Genomic DNA, 20,943 nt, shown 5'->3' with positions numbered 1-20,943 from the left:
CACAGCGTGTTTCCTTTGCCAGTCTTCATGGGACAGTCGGCAGACCATGAATTTCACGCCATTGATGCTCCATCTAGAGGAGGTCTGGGTTCACTTCTGGGAGGCTACTTGCCCACCAAGGGACTTAAGTAGAGCCTGGGAATGGAGGGAGCACTTGAGCGGGGTTTAGGGCAGAGGTTGGGGAGCACTACTTCTCATGCTGAGAGTTTGTGGACTCTGTCTAAATTTGATGGTATCTGATGGTGTCTACTTGCCATCTCTCTTTAAGGGGATAGTAAAAGAAAGGGCTCTGGGGTTCAAGGTGATCACTCACCTGCCTTCCCATCCCCCAGCCACAGTCTCCCAATACATCAATCAAACTCAATCGTAAAGCCAGTGAGGCAGTCATCCCCATGTCCTCCACCCTGCTGATGTCTTAGCATTGGTGCTACACTGGCCCCAACTTTGTCAGTGTGGAGGCAACTTCTTAACATTCCCACCCCCTCGGAGGCTGTGGTCAGTAGCACCTGTCGAATGTAATTTTGATGGGGTATCCAGGCTGGGCTTCGATCACCCACGTGCAGCTCAGGGCATCCTTGTAGAAGCCAGGCCAGCCTGGAGATAGGATGGTCCCGCTGGGTGAAGTCAGGTGACCACCACAGGGAGCTGGGGGGACAGAGGGAGAAGAGCAGATTTGTTGAGAGACAAATGAACGAAGAAATAAACAAAACCCCTCTCTATAAAAGGTGTCAGCCAACAAGGGCTTGTTTTGTTTTTATGGAAAATTACATAAAGTCTAAACTGTGAGCTTTGCCGACTGGGACCCTTATAGATGTGACCGGTTACATCATTTGCAGGTTTATAAAAGGCCTGAAAGAAAAGACTAAAAATTCTTTCAGCAAAGTCTGTTTGTCATTCCAGTGGGGCTAATATTTGGGTCACTGCTGCCTTTTTCTTTGTTCCCAACTCAATTGCCAGGCCTGAGGCAGAGGCATCAGCCCAGCCTACTTTCTCCCATCAACACTGGGGAGCTAGTGGCTAGATGTGGGGTCAGCTCACGGCAGTGTTGTGTCTCGCCACACTATGAGTACCATGTTATTTGCCTTCTCCAACAGGCATACCCAGTATTTAATCTAGCCCTGACACATACCTCTGCCTCCATGGTTGTTGGGTGATGGTAAGAGAATGGTGGTAAGGATGGATGAATGAAGTCTGGGACAGGTGATTCTGTAAGATGCTGGCTACTTCATCCCAGCCTCTGGCTGGCTTTGGTCTCATGAGGCCTGGCATTGCCTCCTACTCAGGCTCCTTCCCATGATTCCTTCTTCCAGCTGCCATACCTCCTAGTCTGTGTGATGGCTATCAGCTACTCCACTATTCTTCCTTCAGAACACATGGTAGGTTTCATTGTTATGCTAGGTCACACGACTGCTTTGGCCAATAGGATGAGAGAACATGAATGAAGCCTGTGACTTTCATGTGGAAATGTTCAAAGCTAGCAAGTGGCTTCCAAAATTTCCACTTCTTGTTTCAGTGACTGTGGAAACAGATGTCAAGGTGGAAGCCCCACCCACCAGGGCCTTTAAGTGACTCCGAGATGTAGGCCCACTTAGGAGCTGTGTTAAGCATCGTGATGGCTAAATTTTATTGCCGTTTTGATGGGATCTAAGGTCACCTAGGAGACAAACCTCCAGGGATGTCTCTGAGGGAATGCCTACAGGAGGTAAACTGAGTAGGGGAAGAATCACCATTCCATGGTGTGAATAAATACAGAATAAATGTACACATACAGAATAAATTAATAATCAATATTTAAAAAAGAAAGAGCTGAGTCCAGCATTCATCTCGCTCTGCTTCCTGACTGAGAGTACAGCATGGCCAGCTGCCTCCAGTTCTGGCCACCATGACTTTCCTGCTCGTAAGTCAGACTAAACCTCTCTCCTTCTTTAAGTTCCTCTACCGAGTGTCTTGTCACAGTGAGAAAAGTCTCTCAGACACTCAGCTTAAAAGGTCTGCAATCTTGACTGGGGGCTGTTGGGACTGGGCGTTGCAAAATAGGGTGATGTAGGTCACTTGACACTTGCCCAAGCTTCCTGAAGAGGGTGACCACTACCACACTAACGCTGTTGTCATTGTCATGGCCACCCTCAGTAGCTGAGCACTCAATGCCATGTCAGGCATTTCCACCGTAGGTGACCATATTCCTCCCTGACGTGAGGCTGGTACTGGGACTGCCATAGGAAGCTGAAGAGCATGAGGCTGAGGGACTAGCTTGGACCTGGAATTAGGCAAGTCAGCCCAGAAGCAAGCACCACATGTGAAGCAGTCTCTGGGCTTTAAAGTACTCTTGCTTCCTCTAGACCAGTGGCTCTCAACCTTCCTAATGCTGTGCCTCTTTAATAGGGTTCCTCGGGTTGTGGTGGGCTCCATACATAAAATCATTCTCATAGCTACTTCACAACTATAACTTTGCTACTGGTATGAATTGTAATGTAGATATCTGTGTTTTCTGATGGTCTTAGATGACCCCTGTAAAAGGATCTTCATTCTCCAAAGAGGTGGAGACCCAGAGGTTGAGAAGCACTGCGCTAGCCACTCTTACTGCAGACCTACTAGAGGCCAGACACCCCCTGAACAGGACTGAGGTGGAAATAAAGGAACTACCAGGCACTTCTTTGTAAATTCTTCTAGATGTTTCCAGGTCATTGTCTTTGTAAAATCCAGTCAAGATGTTCCTCATTGTCCTCTCAGGCTGATTTTTTTCTCCCTTCCCTTCTTCCCTTCCCTTCCCTTCCCTCCCCCCCTCCCTCGCTCTCTCCCTCCCTCCCTCCCTCCCTTCCTTCCTTCCCCAATCCACTCCTTACCCCTTCCCTTCTCTCCCTTTCTTTTTAGATACAGGGTCTCTTGTAGCACAGGATAGCCTCAAACTCATTACGTAGCCACAGACAATTCTGATTATTCCTCCACTTCCAGAATGCTGGAGCTGCAGCCATGCAGCTTCACATGCAGTTTACGCAGTGCTGGGATTCAAACTTAGGGATCTGCCCATTCGAGGCAAGCAGCATTCCAATTGGGATGCATCCTCAGCCCAGAAATTCTCTTTCTAAAAGAGACTGTATTTTTATTATTTTATGTGCATGAGTGCATGCATGTCTGTGCATCATGTGTGTACCTAGTGCCTGAAGAAGCCAGAAGAGAGTGTTGTATTTCCTAGAACTAGAGTTACAGGTGGCTGTGAGCATCTGAGTGGAAGCTGGGAACTAATCTCAGCTCCTTCAGAACAGCAACAAGTGCTCTCAAGTCCAACCCCAGCCCAGACATTCTTAATAGAAAAGTATATCAGGACATTTAATTTACAGAGATGATAACAATAGTAATGATGTCAGGAAGAGGTGCCAATGCCTCCTGGTGCCCTACTCATTGGGTTGCTTTATTATGTTGTCCAAATGCATGCTAATAAAGTTATTATCCCCATTTTACAGAGAAGGTAACCGAGGCCAAGGAGGTTAAGACCCTAGATAAAAAACATTAAGCTAATGAAGTCAGAGCTGAGATTTAACCTGAAGACCTCTGTCCTCAAATCCTTCTGCAGCACACCACTGTCAGACAGCTGAGCTGGAGGGCACCCAGTGCTTGCCAGGTATCGGGGCTTAACATGGATTATCCTTGTGAAGACTGCAAAGCAACATGGCACATGTGTTATTGCCTTCATCCTATAGAAGGGGATTATTGCCTTCATTCTATAGAAGGGGATTATTGCCTCCATTCTATAGAAGGGGATTACTGCTCTGGTTTCTGTAAGTGGAGGCTTAAAGAAATGAAGTAATTGAATGGTGTCTATATAAAACACTGAGAACTAAACCACACATGTGTATCATCCCTCCTGAATCTCTGGTTTGCAAAACCCGCCCATCATCTCACTGAATCATTTCCTATGGCACATGCACGGGACCTCAGGGGAGAGGAGGGATGTGCTGGCTGCTGTGCCCCAGAAGTCCCAAGAAGGCTTGCCTCTCATTCATTCCAGGCCCATCCTCTCTGGGTTGAGGCTGGATGTTGACCTCCCTGCTCAGTATCCGGGAAGCCACAGGCCAAAGGAGGAATTGCATTCCCTGGCTGCAGACAGATAAACAGAGCCCTATCTCAAATATAATTCCTTTCTGTGGTGGCCCTCATGTTCTTGTTTGTTTCTCCTCGTCTGTCATTGCCTTAGATGGCTGATCTCGTCTCAAATACATGTGATGAGCAATGGAGCTCTCTGTTCGATCCTGTATTCTGTTACTTGCATAGTCCTGAGTGGCCCATGACTGGCAGGGTCTAGAGAGGGGGAGTCCTAGATGCAATGTCTCTTTAGCAGTACAACTTTTGAACATCACTCAAATAGACAGCATCATCCTTCCTTTATGGTTCATCTGAGTAAGTATAACACTTTAATACCAATTTAACTTAAATTTAAGGGGTTTTTTTTTCTTGACTAAATGTGTACAGTGCATCTCTATGTCCATGTGAGCGCACATGTCCTTGATCCTATTTATCTAAAGAAGATGCATACGAAAGTTAAATTAGGAGCTAGAGAGATGGTTCAGTGGTTAAGAGTGAGTAGTGCTCTTGCAGAAGAGCTGAGTTCAGTTCCCAGCCCCCACAGGGTTGGGGGGAACTGGGGGGAATGGCTCATAATTAGCTATTAGCTTCAAGCTCCAGTGGATCTAACACCTTCTACTGGCATCTACAGGTACCTGCACTCACATACACATATCCACACATAGGCGTGCATGCGCATATACACAATTGAGAGGTAAAAACAAAGCTTTAAAAAGTTAAATTGGTATTAAAGTGTTAGTGCCCATACAGATGAACCATCAGCGAACAGGAAAATGGAGAACGCCGAGCAATGCCCGGGGGTCAAAGGGGACCGCCCAGAACTTTACATTCCCTAAATGTGCATTGGTATTTTGGTTTTGGTTTGGTTTTTATTTTTTATTTTTTGGCAGATTTATTTTAACTCTGGAACTACATAATCACTTTGCATAATTAAAAATGATTAAATCTGACATGCAATTTCTAAAATCTTAAACTGAATACAACACGATACTGTGTATTTACGTATAAGAATCCAGAGAGGTTTTAAAAGATAGTAATCTGATAGCCCATCCCTCTGAGGAAATGAGGATGTAAAGAACAGAATGGTGATGGTGATGATGGTGGTGGTGATGATGAAAGGAACAAGAATAAGACACTCTTAGTAAGTATGTGGCTGTTTGTAGCACTGCCTTCACTGTTCTGAGAGTCCTGGGTATTCATCACAACATGGGAATACATGTTGGTGTTCTGTGGGACTTCCATTTTTTTTTTTTTTTTGAGCAAGAGTGAAAAGCCAGTTGAATATAATATCAAGGAAGTTAAGGTTAACAGAAGAGAGCTTCATTATTTGAAATGAAATGAACCCACACACATTTTCTTTGATCAAGCAGTTCCCAGCTGCATTTACTGAAATGGCTTACAAACATGGGAGAGTCAGTAGGAATCAGCACCCTTTAGAAGTCTAGATTCTAAACATCAATTTGCTTTAAAAGGTGCCGTAGAAAAAAAGAGCTGACTCTGGGTCAGAGGCAGAAAATGCCAAAAAGAGGCTGGGCCATTCTTAAAGTGCTCCTGCTAGCTAGAAAGACAATGTGAACATCAGTTAGAATGAGATCCGTAAATACACAATAAATGCACAAGATAAATGTGCATCCATTGGCCTCTAACGATGCTTACAAAGATCCAGCTTTGGAAGATGTTAGGGAGTCCACTTGGCAACACACAAATAATAAAAGTATAAAAAGAAAATCGCTTCTTCAGTCTTTTTTTTTTTTTTTTTGAACTATATCTTAGCATACGACATGTGTTCTTCAAGTATTCCAGATTATAAAGGATGGAACAATGGAGTGTTGCCATTTTTCAGTCTCTGGGCTGGGATCACAGACAGCCCCTCGTGTCCTAAAAGAGACCCAGTAGGACATTATGTTCTTTTAATGGAGACACAAAACCCCACCTAATAAATGGTCTGGCAATTAAAAATAAAAGGGAATCCATGTCCGATTAAGTATCTCGATCTCAGTGCCACTTAAGGAAATATAAGAGAGAAGGCATCTTGTTAAGCAGCTACTCTGGGAAGCAATTGGCAGAATTCACAATGCAAGGGCTGGGAGACAGCTCAGTAGAGTGCTTGCTATGAAAGCACAAGGATCCAAGTTCGAGGCCCAGCACACACCTCAAAAGCTTGGTGGGTTAGTGGGCTCTGCTGGCCAGCTAACACAGTCTAATTGATAAGTCGGGTCCCAGTGAAAGATTTGGCCCAGTAAAACAGGTGGGCAGCTCTTGAGAAATGACACCTGACCTCTGTTGTGTGAGAGACTTGTGTGAAAAAATACCAACACAACCAGGTATATGGCTCCTGAAGAACACTTGAGGCTGCCTTCTTGTCTCCATGTGTATGAATACGCACATATGCACACATGAACCCACATCCATGCACACATGCATCTACACACACACACACACACACACACACACTGCACCCTCACACTGATATCCATCCATCCAATTGTAGACACGCACGCTTGCATGCACATGCACCTCCATACGTCTTTTCACGTACACACAAATCCAGAGTGCAAGCGATGTCTTAAGAAATGTCAGGAGGCAGGAACAGACTCCCTGAGATTGATAAATGACTTGAGACCTGCCGGCCCATTGTAACGCATGCACTGGAAAGCCACTCTGAAGCTCTTATACAGCTGTTCTTTTATCTGTTAGAGATACTCACAGAAATATACCAGACTCTTCTTAAGGATGCAACAACATGCTAGAAGTCCATCCCAGAGCAGTGGCACCTGGGAAACAAGTGGGCACGTAACCCAAGCATAGCAGGCTAAAAAATGTCACTTAGTGCTGAGAGGGAAGGAAGGGTCCTGTCCCGATTAAGGGGGTAAGGCTCTGGAACTGGACCGAGGAGAGTACCTGGGCCTAACCCAGTGCCTGGCACAAAGACGAGACTTGATAAACATGTGTGAAGGAACAAAAAACTACTCAGACGGGGATGCCCCCGTTCAAGGACCAGCTTTTGACACAGGTGCCAGGGGTCTGAACTCAGGTCCTGCTTACATGGCGAGGGCTTTACTGACTGACACACCTTTCCAGCTGCTGCAGAAAGTTCTTAATTTTCCCATGGGAAATGAGCTTGACTTTTTCTTGAACTTTTTTAAAAAAAATATTACAGTTTGACATGGTTTGAAACTTTCATGGCAGCCTGTTTTAGAAATTGAATTATGAAAGTATTTACTAGAGCTCACTAGTCTCTCTCTCTCTCTCTCTCTCTCTCTCTCTCTCTCTCTTTCTCTCTCTCTCTCTCCCTTTTTTTTCAACATAATTCTGTGAGCCTGAATGTTTTCTCAAGTCCAGTTGGAGAGTCTTTGTTTCTAATGGAGAAGTTTAATTGCCTTAATTTGCCATAACTGATACATGTGTCTCACTACTGTCATTTCTTTAAGCTCTCCATTGCTGAGATTCGTCTTTAGCGATGGGCAATAGGCTTCCTTTTGTTTTAATTTCCTACTGGCAAGCGAAAAAGAGAAACCCTGCTTCTTGTTCTCGGTGGGAATACTTTGAAGTCTTTCATGAAGACGGTCGATATTATAGTCTCTGTTGCGATAGAATCCTAAAAGGGCAGCCCTGAAGCTCGGAGTGGATTCTGGCACTGTCAAGTACAAGCTGGGAGGGTGCGGGGATGGTGACTAGTGTTCCCGGGCATCAGTTGGGACAATAACTGTACCTGTGCTACGCACCCAACACTTGTCACAGAAAGGCATGGCTATTGGATTCTTCCTTGAAAGACAGACAAGGCAGAGATGACCATGAGGGTTAGCAAGGCACTGCTAGAAGCAGCCTCCTGTACCTGGGGACATTTCTTAGGACATTTCTTACTGTTTAACACACATAACTACAGCCACACCTGGCCTAGCCACTCAGGTGCTGCCCACAGCTGCTTCTGAATGACAGTGACAGAGCTGAGGAGGGAGAGATCTTAGGTGTCCACAAGGTTGAAAATATTCCCTCTCTGGACCTTTGAGAAAAACCTATGTCCACTCCTGCCTTCGGATCTGCAGGCGACGACCTCCCTCCTTTCGAAATTTAGAAGCCATTTTCTTCCTACCTTGTCCTATTACAATTGCTCCAAACCGGAGTGGCTCTCAGAATATATTAAAGGAATGTCTAAAAGACCATTAGTGGTTGCATTTAATTGTCCACCAGGTGGGGATACTTAATTAGAAAAAAATACCCAGAAAAAAATAGAGACAAAGATGCTGATCTTGAAGCCAGGTTCTCACCAGGTATAGAAGGAAAGCAGGAGCCAGGTGATAAGGGTGGGTTCCTGGGCCGTGGCTCTCTCTCCCACTCTAAGATTTTAATGTTCCTGTTCTCAAACATATAACTTTCCCCCAAGGGGAGTCAGTCCTGATCTGATTGGCCTGATAAAGAAATGGTCAAAATCAAGTTCAAATAATACCAACCGCTATCCATACTGAGCCTTCTCTGTCTGTCAGCCAAGCTTATAGAAACCCAGCTGGGAGGGTCCTGAATCATCTGTGCTTTGCCGATGTGGCAACTGAGGCACAGAAGGGCCATATGGCTTTCCCAGCGTGACCTGACTGGGTTGGCTGTGAGGTGGGGAGAGTAGGTCAGCCAATGACACATTTTTCACGGAGGCATGTGGCTGGTTAAAAAAATTCATTAATTCACTTATTCACTCACTCACTCACTCACTCACTCACTCACTCACTCACTCATCAAGCGGCATTGACTGAGTGTGGACTAAGTGTCACACACTCTGCAGGTGTAAGGTTGTGGGCCAGGAATGATGTCCCAACTTCCAGGGGCTCACACACTGATGGGAGCACAGCAAACACTGAGGGATGCTGGTTGCATGCTTGCTGGGACCCTTGAAAGATGGCTAACTTGTCCCAGAAGGGCACGGCTATTGGATTCTTCCTTGAAAGACAGACAAGGCAGAGATGACCATGAGGGATATCAAGGCACGGCTAGGAAGCAGCCTCTCTGTACCTGGAAACATTTCTTAAGACATTTCTTACTTTTATCCTCCTCTCATTTCGTTCCTGCTTTACAGTTGGAAAACTAGAAGCTCAAAAGAGAGGCAGCTCGTCCGGTAGCTTCTGGATGACCCCTTCCTATCTCACACACCTGCTTGTCAGCTGGGAGGCACGGCTCTCTCAAAGGCCTGCCCCCTTCATCCTCGCCCCTCATCCCCCCAGGGCCTCTCACTTGTGGGGTGAGGTCTTGGAGGTCTCCATCCTCTTGTCTATCACAGAAGAGAGGAAGAAGCTTTCTGTCCCCCAGGTCACAGCCCCTGCCTGTCCAAACAGTGCCAATGTCCCTAGTGTGCCTTCAGGGCATGCGCTATCCACCTATTGAGAGTCTCGCTGAGCACTGATTCTGTGCCAGGCGCTGTGCTTGGCACACAGATTTGACATGATCCCTATCCCTAGGAGGTGTAATCTGTGTTTGAAATCTCTGCCGCCAGCTGGACCAAATGCTGGTCCTGAGAAGTTTCAAAACTGCCCTGAGACACAAGGCAGGGCTGGACAGATGTTGTAATGAGCCTGGCACTTACTAAGAGCCATGTGCCTTCCAGTTGGCCTGCTCCACATCGCCTAGAGAGTGACTGTAGGGTATCAAGGCAGGGTTTAACAGGGGCACAGCTGATGGAGCAGGGAGAGCACAGGAGGAATGAGCATGTGGAGCTAAGGACAGCAGGCAGCCTTGAGAGGTCAAACTCCAGAGCGCTGGCATCTTTGTGTGTGTGTGTGTGTGTGTGTGTGTGTGTGTCGGAGGGGGGAAGGGGTGGCGAGCTGAGGGGGGTACTATGAATTCATTGGGATAGTAACTAGAAACCCAGCTCCTCATGGCTATCCTATTGTGAGCTCTGAGCTGAAAGAAGCTGAATTTTGATGGCTGACATTCCTGAAGGAAGTTTGTTTGTTTTTCCCAGTTTAATTTCTGGTCACAATGTTAAGTTCCCTGGCAAAGCAATCCCATCAGGTCCCTCATCCCAGTATGAGAGCAAGAAGACTCCCTGGGTCATTGGAGGAGAAGATGGATGAATGCAGAGATGGACCACCGCCATTGGAGCCACTCACTATGCTCGCCCCAGCCTCTCAGACTGACAGCCACTGTCCAAACCCATGGGCACTCACCTTCACAGCGCAGAACGGCACTGTTCCACACCACGCTGCCCTCCTTCAGAACACAGGTGATGGTCTCAGAGCCCTGCGTCCCGAGGAAGCCTTCATCACACAGGAAGGAGATGGAGCTGCCCAGCTGCAGGCTGTCACCAAACCGCTTGCCGTTAACTGGAACACCAGGATCAGGGCACTCGTTGTGTCGGAAGGCTGGGAAAGGGGATGCCCAGGCCATGGTTAGACTGAGGTAGTACAAAAATGGGCCACAAATGAAAAATGAGCTGTCCACAGTCAGAGTCAAACATCCACACTTTCTCAAGTACTTGGCATGCTGAAAAACAGTACCTGGGACCCTGTGATTATGGCAGATAGAAACCTCTGGGCCCAAAAGAGGCACATATTAAGCTTGGTTTTTGAGCTGTCTGAACATTCTAAGGGATGCTGACAGATTGGGCAGTTTCCCATGGTAACTAATTATATCATATCAAAATTCTATCATGGAGATTTGATTACTCTCCTTTACCAGAGGGGAAACTGAGGTTCCATGTAGTTAAGTGGCAGATCTGTCTTCTCAGTGTCAAATCCATTCTGTGCTTTCCAAATTCAGATGGTTAAGTGGTTAAGGGATCACGTACGCTTCAGGGGAGCTGGCTCCCGGTCCTGTGACACTAATAGACACTATGCATCATAAAGCAGGTGCCCAGAATTAGCCCTGTCTGAAGCCATTGCCTTCATATCCTTGCCTTGTGCCAGGGCTGCTTCTCATTCTGCCAGGCAATTGATAGTGAGTGAGCCAAGGAGAGAGAGAGAGAGAGAGAGAAGAGAGAGGGAGGGAGAGAAGGAGGGAGGGAGAGAAGGAGGGAGGGAGAGGGAGAGGGAGAAGAAGAGGGAGAAGGAGAAGGAGAGAGAAAGAACCCTGAGTGATGTTGAACCTTGCCTCTTAATTAGCAGGTGGTCCTGGGCCATTTTTGTAATGTCACTGAGCCTCAGTTTCCTGACCTATAAGGAGCATTCCACATCACTTGGAGGGTGACTCCAAGATAGAAATAGAAGGAATGCTGGCAATAAAATGATGAGCAAGGGATTGGTGATATCGTGTATTCCCTGAGCCTGAGTCCCCATCCTCCAAGGGACCCCCGACTCCCTGCATGGAAGGAAACCCTTTCCCCCACCATCTCTACCAAGAACATTCCTGGTCTTCCTGGCCCAGATGTTGTCCGGGAAGCCAGGGCTCATGTATGCTCCTGCTATTCTAAGGCTAGTGCTAAGCTCCACGGCTGCATGGGAGTGAACCCTTTAGAAAAGGCTACTTTCCAGGCCTCCCCCTGACAGGAAGACTGTTGGTTTAACAAAAGCAGGGCTGATCTACACAAGGTCTAGGGCAGCCTAGATTTCATCTCCCACCTGTCTTCATTAGGAATTAGAACCATGACATTGACATTGAGAGCTGAATGGAGCTCCAGTCTTGGAAGTCCAAACCCTATCAGTCATATGTATATACATACATACATACATACATACATACATACATACAGATGGACAGACAGACACATGCACACACATGTACACATACATCTCTGCATGAATGTGTACACACCTACACAGCAATTATTGGGTGCTCTTTCCAACATCAGAGAGCATGCAAAAGGATGGGAAGATGAGTGATGTATGTGTCTCTCTCTACGCCTCATGGCCTCAAGTAAATGGGTATGGGGACAGAGAAGCTAATGGCCAGAGCCACCAGTGTCACACCAGCATGCTTAGAAGAAAGTTCTTCTGCTTCATTCTGTCCCCAGGTCATTGGGACAGGAACTGGCTGGTGACAAGGTATGACAGGACGGTTGATTGTTTTCAGTGAGTTTGCTGCCTTGAACACGGGTGGTGACACGGATGGGGCTTTAGCTTGACTTACAAATGGCCTCTCCCACAGCATCTAAAGGCAGAGAGACAAGGGGCTAGGCTTCTGTGACAAGTGTGGGAGCTGGAGTAGGGAGGAGAGATGCTGTCAAAGAGCATGAGATGGACGAGTGACCAAAGAGCATTTCCAGTGTGTGTGTGTGTGTGTGTGTATGTGCATGCGCATGCCTGCCTGCCTGCCTGCCTGCCTGCCTGCCTGCCTGCCTGCCTGCCTGCCTGCCTGCCTGCCTGCCTGCCTGCCTGCCTGTCTGTCTGTCTGTCTGTCTGTCTGTCTGTCTGTCTGTCTGTCTGTGTAGGAGTCTGAATCAGTCATGGCCAAGTTTACCAGGTTTATTGCTTTCTGTGACCTCATAATGGATTATTGCTCCCTGGAAGCTTGCAGTTCCCAGGTCCCACTGATCTCCCCTGTCCACTGAATTCAGGATAAGAAAAACACCATGGCTGAGCTTCCAGCTGCTTCTGGAAAATAGGTTTAGGATAGAGGCTGAGGGGACAGCTTTCAGACTGACCATGGGAAGGGCTACGTGACTGTGAGAAAAGACTTATGAGCGGCTACAATGGGCCTGCAGGAAAATCCATGGAAACATAGCTTTTTTTTTTTTTTTTTTTTTTTTTTTTTTTTTTTTTTTTTGGTTTTTTGAGACAGGGTTTTTTCTGTATAGCCCTGGCTGTCCTGGAACTCACTCTGTAGACCAGGCTGGCCTCAAACTCAGAAATCCGCCTGCCTCTGCCTCCCAAGTGCTGGGATTAAAGGCAAGTGCCACCACTGCCCAGCTAGTTTTTTTGTTTGTTTGTTGTTCTGTTTTTTGTTTTTGTTTTTGTTTTTTGCTTCTTCTATGATTATGGCAATGGGATTCAGGCATGGCAAACTGTAGAACAGCAGTGGTCAACAGGAGGCAACATTGGGGGATTTGGGGATTGGGGGGTAGGAGCTGATGAGAGAACCCAAGTGTAGTGACATTTTTGAAACTTCTGGAATTTTGGATTCTTTAAAAAAAATACTATAAAAATGGGCTTTCATTTTAATCTCAGGTGTGGGATGTAGGGCTGCCTTGGGCTGTCTGCAGCAGGTGACTATGATCTGCCTCATGCTCTAGTAGAAGTGTGGTTTTGCCAGCTGCAGATAGTTTCTACAATTATGTGATGTGCAGAATTCTGGGAACTTTTCGAGGGTATGTAAATACTAGAGCCCCAATAGACAGGATGGGTGGTTGTTGATTTTTAGGGAGATTGCTTGTAGTTTGTTAATAGCTGTTGTCAAAGAAGAAACAAAAGGAAAGAAAAGTAGATTCGGGGATTTCTCTCTTTCACTCTCGCTCTCTCACTTTCTCTTTTCTCTATCCTTTTTATCTCCCATCTCAAGATAGGGGGTGAAACTAGGGGAACAAGGGATGGGAAAAAGAAGAACCCACACATTAGCAAAGACCAGCTATATCTGAAGAACTTTCTTCCCTAGGGCCTCTCTGCTTCTAGCTGGGAGGAGGAGGTGGGAAAATCTGGGCTTCTTTACACCCTTTGAGACATCTAAGGAAACAAATGCTTACAGGCTGTGACACCTCCAATGAGCAGCTGGCCCACCAGATAGCTCTATGCTTCTCCCTGGGAGCTGGGAACTCTAGGCATGACCCAGCAGCAACTCATGCTTTGGAGCTACTGCACTGATGATCCTCCACAGGAGCATCTTCAAGCACTCTCTCAGTAGAAGCAATATATACAGTCAACTGTGGCAGGAAGAGGACTCACTGGTTGAGGTGATGTTGGTGACAGGGGGAACACTTACTGGTAAAGGTGATGTTGAAGCCCCTCTTCCCTGTGGAGTGGTCAGTCTGGAACTCTAGACGGGCCACATGGCCACTGCTGGTGATGGAGGAGGGAAGCTGATTTCCAGAGAAGGTACCAAGGACCGGGGCCTCAGCAGTGGCTCCATCTTTAATAACCAGGAAATCAAACTGAGGCTCCACATCGATGTCATTGAAGGCCAGGTGGATGCGGCTCTCAGGCCGGGCCAGGATAAGCCAGACACAGTGGAGATGGTTGCCATAGTCTTCAGGGTAGTTGGGAGACAGGACGATTCCAGAGGGACTGGTGAAGTTGAAGAAGCAGGAAACTGAAACAGAAGAACAATGAAAGTCAGAAGGTATCTGCTATATTTTGCAGGAGCCACTGAGGGCTGACATTGGAAACATTTTCTTAGGAAACAGAAAGAATGAACAACACCAGGGTTGGGCCAGACAGCTGGGCTCAAGGCTGTAGGTGGGAGGCATGCTGGGTTCCATGCTGGGCGTAGCATTGAAGTGTCCCTTTGGCAAGAGCAGACATAGCAGAGTTGATTTTCTATTAGTCTCTCTCCTTTCAATATGCCAATCCTAGGCAGCTTTTGCTGCCCTTGGTTCCTTGTTCTTGGGAAGAAATTGCCATTCAAGCCAACTTGAAGAGGCACAACCCCTGACCCTTCTCAGTGTGGCTATGGTAGCAGAAAAGGCCATGGCTTACTGATACAGGGGTGACAATCTCCCAGTAGAGAGAGGATCCAACATCCATCTCTTCCCCTGAATGTCTTTGATGGGAGATGTTTCACGACAGACCCATACGGACTCTAACTCCTTCAAACCATAGCCACACTCTGCCAGTGAGCACCACCTTTCAGAGGCCAAAGCCTTCCAGGAACAGGGTAATAGACCTGTGACAGAGTCTCGATGCTCTGCCCACTTCCTGTCATCTCTCGCCACTATACTCTGAGGATCCACTCTCCTGGAACCCCTGAGCCATCCCCATGCCAATTCCTAACAGACCCAACAGGGAGGTTGAGGGAGAACAACACCACAGTGCATGGAAAAGCGAACCAGCGCACTAAGCCAACGTTTAGAAGGGAAATGACAAGATGGAGAGACATAGGAATTGCAATAGCTATGATAGGCTATGGAGAACTTCTCATTATTGACGAGAACGCTTTCCATTACTCTAGGACTGTTCCCCAAGTTAAGCTAAGAGCGCACTCAGAGGATTCAGATAAGCAGAACCATGGTAAAAATGTAGGGCACAGCATGAGAGAAAGCACTAAGACCCTAAAAACTCGATCCTGCTGAAGGCTGTATGGGAGCTCACACATGCACCCATCACACCTTGCCAACTCAGGGTGATGCAATCCGTTTGGAAGGGAGTGTATGATTTCTTATTAAGAGTCATGGACCACTCAAACACTCCCAGCTCATAATCTCTAGGAATTAATTCAAAAGGAAACGAGGCACAGGGACAAAGATGTTGATGGTGACATAATTCTATCCCAGAGGAAAAATGCCAACCACCTATATGTCAGTCCAATAAAGGGAAGAAAATTACAGCCTTTAATGTGTCGCAGTGTGAAGGCCATCATTAAAGTGATAAATATGGCCCTGCGGAAAGAGTGCTAACTATCGTTTTAAGTAAAATAGTAGGTCATAAAATTATACGTGTACTCTTGATGATAGCTATTAAATGCTTGTTTATATATGGGTAAAGATTAGACAGGAGCCCCCAAATAAAAACTGCATTAGGGTTGTAGGTTTCTGGGTGACTTCTTTCCAAATGAAATTACCTTTAGTGTTTGTGGTTGTAATAGTGGCCCAGGCTCATTGTAAACAAACACCACTACGAAGAGATGAAACTGAACACAGGCCACTGTGAAAGTCCTCCTGTAACACTGATAGTTGTGCATGGTGTTAATGATACTGATACTCCGGGGCTAGGGAGGTGGCTCAGTTGGTGAGCATGATCTCATGAAGACCCGAGTTGAGCCTCCAGCATCTCTGTGAAAAGCAGGGTGTGGTGGGCATGCATTTGGAATCCCAGTACTGGGGAGGCGAAGAGAGGATTTCTTATGGGGCTTTCTGGCCAGCCAACCTAGCCTAAAGTCCGTGAGCTCCAGATTCCAGGGAGAGACCCTACCTCCACTAGCAAGGAGAATGGCACCGGAAGAAAGATACTGAAGGTTGGCCTCTGGCCTCTACTCATATATGCATATGTGCGTGAACAGCTACCTACCCACCCACACACACCCACACAAGAATACACAACTACATAGAAACAAACATGCACATGCATTCCCACGTATACACACTCCCACATACCCATACAAGTAATACGAGCGCTTGGATGAATGAATCTATTTGGGTTGCTGGAGCTTGCCTTTAGTCCCAGAACTTGGGAGGCAGAGGCAGGTGGACCTCTGAGTTTGGGGCCAGCCTGGTCTACAGAGTGAGTTCCAAACCAACCAGGACTACACAGAGAAACTCTGTCTTGAAGTTAAAATTTTGAAAAGAAAGAAAGAAAGAAAGAAAGAAAGAAGGAAAGAAAAGAAAGAACAGGAAAAGAAAATTATTTTTGCTAAACTTAAAAGAAAACAAACACACAGGAAATATGGACCCCAGTTTCATGTTGGTTTCTACCTGCCCCACTGACGTGCTTTGCTGAAAGAGAAGTACTGCCTTTTCCAGCCTCTGCTGGAATCCCTCCTATTCAGTCAGCAGCAACAACAACAAAGGCCTGGACCTAGCCAGCTCATCCTTGCATTACGGCTTAAGTATAGAAAGAACGGAGCAGAGGGGAGAGAAGGACATAGAAACACTTTTAAGGGAGTGCAAGATAAAGTTGGTGGTAGTGATTATTATATATTTATTGAGCATTTCCTAAGTCTAGGCACTGTTCTAAGTAGTTCCATTACAGACTCAGTTTTTTAACTATCACAGTAACACCACATTGTGTAGTTACTGCCATTGACCTCATTTAAAAATGAAGACATGGAGACACAGAGAGGGTAAGTGGCTTCCCAAGGTCACAATAGCTTGTGAGTGGCAGTGCCAAATTTCAATCTAAGCATCCTGCCTCAGGAAGAAAGCTCAGCTTCCCCTTCACATTGTCTCCCAGCAGAAAACAAAGGATGTCCACAGGATCCTTGTCTGCCAGCAGTGTCCTTGGGGAAGCTCCTCACATCTGCAGGCGATCTACCCGTATACCCAGGCATGATGACAGCACTAAATCAGGTTCAACAGGGATGTCCACACACAGCCATGCTGGCTCCAGATCTGGGTGAATTCATCTGGAGCATCATACAAATGATATCCAGAGGTAAAAGACCTTCAAGACAGACAGGAGACAGCCTGTGGTACAGTTTAAAACAAACTGAAGACACCATGACTTCTACCCAAAGATGAGCTGGAGCTGTGCATGAATAGATGTGATATGAGAACTTAATTCTTAGCACTCGAACCCAGCACCCCCACATGGGCATCACCACTCCAGCAGTGCCACGCCAATGCCAACATCAGCATGCCGGTATCACTGATCAATTGCCTTTCTATGCTTTGTTTTCCCCATGGTGCGAGGAAGTGAACCCAGAACCCCTTTACATGCTAGCTAGGCATTCAATCACCGAGCTACATCCCTAGGCCTTTAAGGCTACCATTTGGGTCCCTGAGAGCAGTTATATATGACACCTTTGCTTCTCTGGCCAATCACCTTGTCACTTGGTCAGCACATTATAGACTTGCCCTCTTCACCCTAACACATTACCCCCTAGAAGATGCTTCTGAGAGCAGAAATTTTGACCCCTTGATCTTTTTGAACTTGTAATGGCTCTCATAGCATCTGGCACACAGTAGTTGCTCAGTTAATGCTTACTGAGTGAATCAATGCGCATCATACACCCTGAAAAGATGGTGACACGGAGATGTCAAACTAACAAGCCATCCCATTCCAAAACTTAAGCAACTGAATTGCCCAAACTCTGTAGAAATAGGTGGACATTTGAGTCAACTCGGGATCCTAGGGAAAATGATGTGGAGTGGCCCTCCAGGGACTTTTCTAAGACATGGTACAGATGTGGATTCAAGTAATGTAGGGTGTGATCCAGACAGACTTTTAGAGCCAAGGTGACAGGAAACTGATCTCACATAACAAAGGTTTCAAGGAATAGAGTATCCATATGAATATCATAAAATGCCACTTCGAGGTTGTTTTCTTTTTTTTCCCCGGCTATGTAACAAATAGATGAATCAAAATGAAGAATTCAAGTAACAGAAAGGTGTGGTTCATAAAAAGATAAAAGTCAGCAAGGAACAAATACGGTAATGAGTCTGGATAACTGCTATGAAGGTAGTTGTAAAATGGGACGTGAATGTAACAAATGTTCCTTGGAAGAGAACGCATGCAATATCATTCCAGTCAGAACCCTGGGGTAAAATATTTCAGATTCTACTGATATCATGGGGAAAGGTGGAGTGAGGAGATATGCTAATTTCCTCATCTTGCAAGAAAGTCTGTTTTATAGTTTCTGTGGTTAATTAGAGAAATATAGGTTAGAGCATGTATTTAAAGATTTTAAGTGTAATTAGTAATAGAATATGAAGTAGCTTATCTTCAAAATTACTGAAAGGGGAGAAAGCAAAGCAGTCAATTTAGAAAAAAAAAAAACAGAATTCAAAGGAAAACCCCGTGGATGTTTAAGGAGAGGACATGCAAAACAGGATGCTTTAAAAGGAAGGCAGGATGTAATTTATAACAACAAATGTGTACAGGTTTACCTGCTAGTAAAACAAATCTCTCAGATGGGGATAAGACAGACAGCTAAGATAAAGTAACCCTGAACAACTGACAGGAAATTGGTGGCCACTCAGCCTTTACCCTGGGAGAGGGTACAAGTTTACCACTGCTTGGGTCCCCAGATATTCCTAATCAGTCAGTGAAAGGGGCCCAGACATTAGGGTGCTCTTCAACAGCAGCCACGGGTCAGGAAGTTCTAGGGGTTGGAGGAATGGCTCAGTGAGCAAAATGCCTGCCATGGAAGGGGCAGACTAGAGATCCCAGCTCCCATGGACAAACCAGGCGCAGCAGGTGCAGGTCGAGTGCTAGGGGTGGAGATGGGTAGATCCCTGAAGCTCATCAGCCAGCCTGCCTAAACCAATCCAGGGACTTCAGGTTGAGTGAGAAGTGCTGCCTCAAAAATAAGGTGGAGAGTGATTGAGGAAGGCACCTGAAGTTGACTTCTGGCCTTTGAATGTGTGTGTACCTGCATACAACACATATACAACACATACACAACACATACACCTCACACACACACACATACACACACATATATGCATACACATGCACATACACACCACACAATCCACGCACCATATGCAGACACACACCATATGCACATAACCACCACACATATACCTCCCACACATACATCACATAGGCACCTTGCCCCACACACTCCTACCCCACCCCACACACATATGTTCACACACATGGGCAACTACCACACATACACAAACACACACACACACACACACACACACACACACACACACACAGAAAGCTTTAAATTTAACACTCAACTCTCTGCTATTACACTACTCCTAACTCTTGGTCCTTCTTTAAGGTCAAGAGCTTTCTGGAGAGCTCCCAAGCCATTTCTTCTTGAACTCTGAAAGAGCCAGGGCTGATTAACTGTGAATGTGGCCTTTCAAAGCTCCATCTTCCAGCTCTAGAGATGACCCAGACCTGTCCCAGGGAGGGCAGGCAAAGGAAGTGCTCTATGTCCCACAGGGCTATACTCTTTCTTGCTCTGCAATAGCACACGCAGGTCACATTATCATGGTTCCATCAGTGAATGGGAAGAGCTGGTTGCTCTGTGTCCCAAATTAGGAATCATACCAAAAGGGGCTGTAACCAAATCTCATCACTACCGTCAGCCATCCAGCTTAGAAGCGGGGAGAGACTAGGGGTGCACAAGCAACGCAGAAGCAATTACCAGGTTGGGTTTGAGAATCTTTTTTTAAATAATTTTTTTTAAGATTTATTTATTTATTATATAAGTACACTGTAGCTGTCTTCAGACACTTTTTCTTCTCCCTCTGGCCCCATTTGCTCACTGTAGCTGTCTTCAGACATCCCAGAAGAGGGCATCAGATCTCATTGAGGATGGTTGTGAGCCATCATGTGGTTGCTGGGATTTGAACTCACTACCTTTGGAAGAGCAGTCGGTGCTCTTAACCACTGAGCCATCTCTCCAGCCCGGGTTTGAGAATCTTGACCTTGAGCAAAGCTTTATGTCAGAAGGCTCTCGAGTGACCCAGACTGGAGAAATAATAATGGTGAAAAGCTCAAACTCATTTACAACTGCATGTGTAATTACTGTACGTAATAGGAATCTAGGTCTTGAGTGGGAAATACAAGTGTCTTGCTGGAGAACTCACCATGTTTTCCTTTTGGTGTCCTTGTGCTAGCTAGCTAGCTTCACTGCTTTCAAAATACCAATTAAAATGATGGTTTGAAAAAGCCGTGGCTGCCTTCACTAATCCTGACAGAGACTTAAAGGCCAGAGAAGATATTTACTGCATGGATGGGAGGATTCCAGAATGAAGACACATCAGTTACAATTTTGTGTGCCCCAAGGCATTCATACAGACACAAGAAAATAGCTAAATCTGAGGACCAAAGAATAAATAAAGATGAGGAAGACTCGAAAGGTATAATGATAGGCATAGACTCTGTGGCTTTTAAACTTGGAATGCAACCTTTTGTACTTGTTTGAAACAGGGTCTCATGTATGCCAAGCTGACCTTGAACTCCCTATACAGCCAGGGATGACCTTGTAATCTTCTATCCTATACTGGGGGACATGTACTACCATGCCACATGTATATGTATATGTGTGTGTCTGTGTGCGTGTATAACATATACATAGTTGTATATATATATATGTGTGTGTACACAGAGACATATATATATGCACATATATATGTGCATATATATATGTGCATATATATATATATATATATAT

At 45.9% G+C, this 20,943-nt stretch overlaps 1 protein-coding gene across 8 annotated transcripts in view; it reads right to left on the bottom strand.

Moving 5' to 3' along the window:
* Csmd2 (CUB and Sushi multiple domains 2) overlaps positions 1 to 20,943 on the bottom strand; it is a 582,522-nt gene that overhangs the window by 186,327 nt on the left and 375,252 nt on the right. For all 8 annotated transcript variants that reach the window (XM_031378716.1, XM_031378717.1, XM_031378719.1 and 5 more), the window contains 3 exons: positions 13,915 to 14,241; positions 10,233 to 10,427; positions 507 to 645 (listed from right to left, as the gene is read on the bottom strand). In XM_031378716.1, the coding sequence (XP_031234576.1) occupies positions 507 to 645; positions 10,233 to 10,427; positions 13,915 to 14,241 (661 nt within the window). The remainder of the gene's footprint in view (positions 1 to 506; positions 646 to 10,232; positions 10,428 to 13,914; positions 14,242 to 20,943) is intronic.

The sequence above is a fragment of the Mastomys coucha genome, unplaced genomic scaffold (assembly GCF_008632895.1).
Source record: "Mastomys coucha isolate ucsf_1 unplaced genomic scaffold, UCSF_Mcou_1 pScaffold18, whole genome shotgun sequence".
In the NCBI taxonomy this organism is placed as follows: domain Eukaryota; kingdom Metazoa; phylum Chordata; class Mammalia; order Rodentia; family Muridae; genus Mastomys; species Mastomys coucha.
Note: the sequence above shows the minus strand (reverse complement) of the source record. Positions and strands in the feature narration are given on the sequence as shown.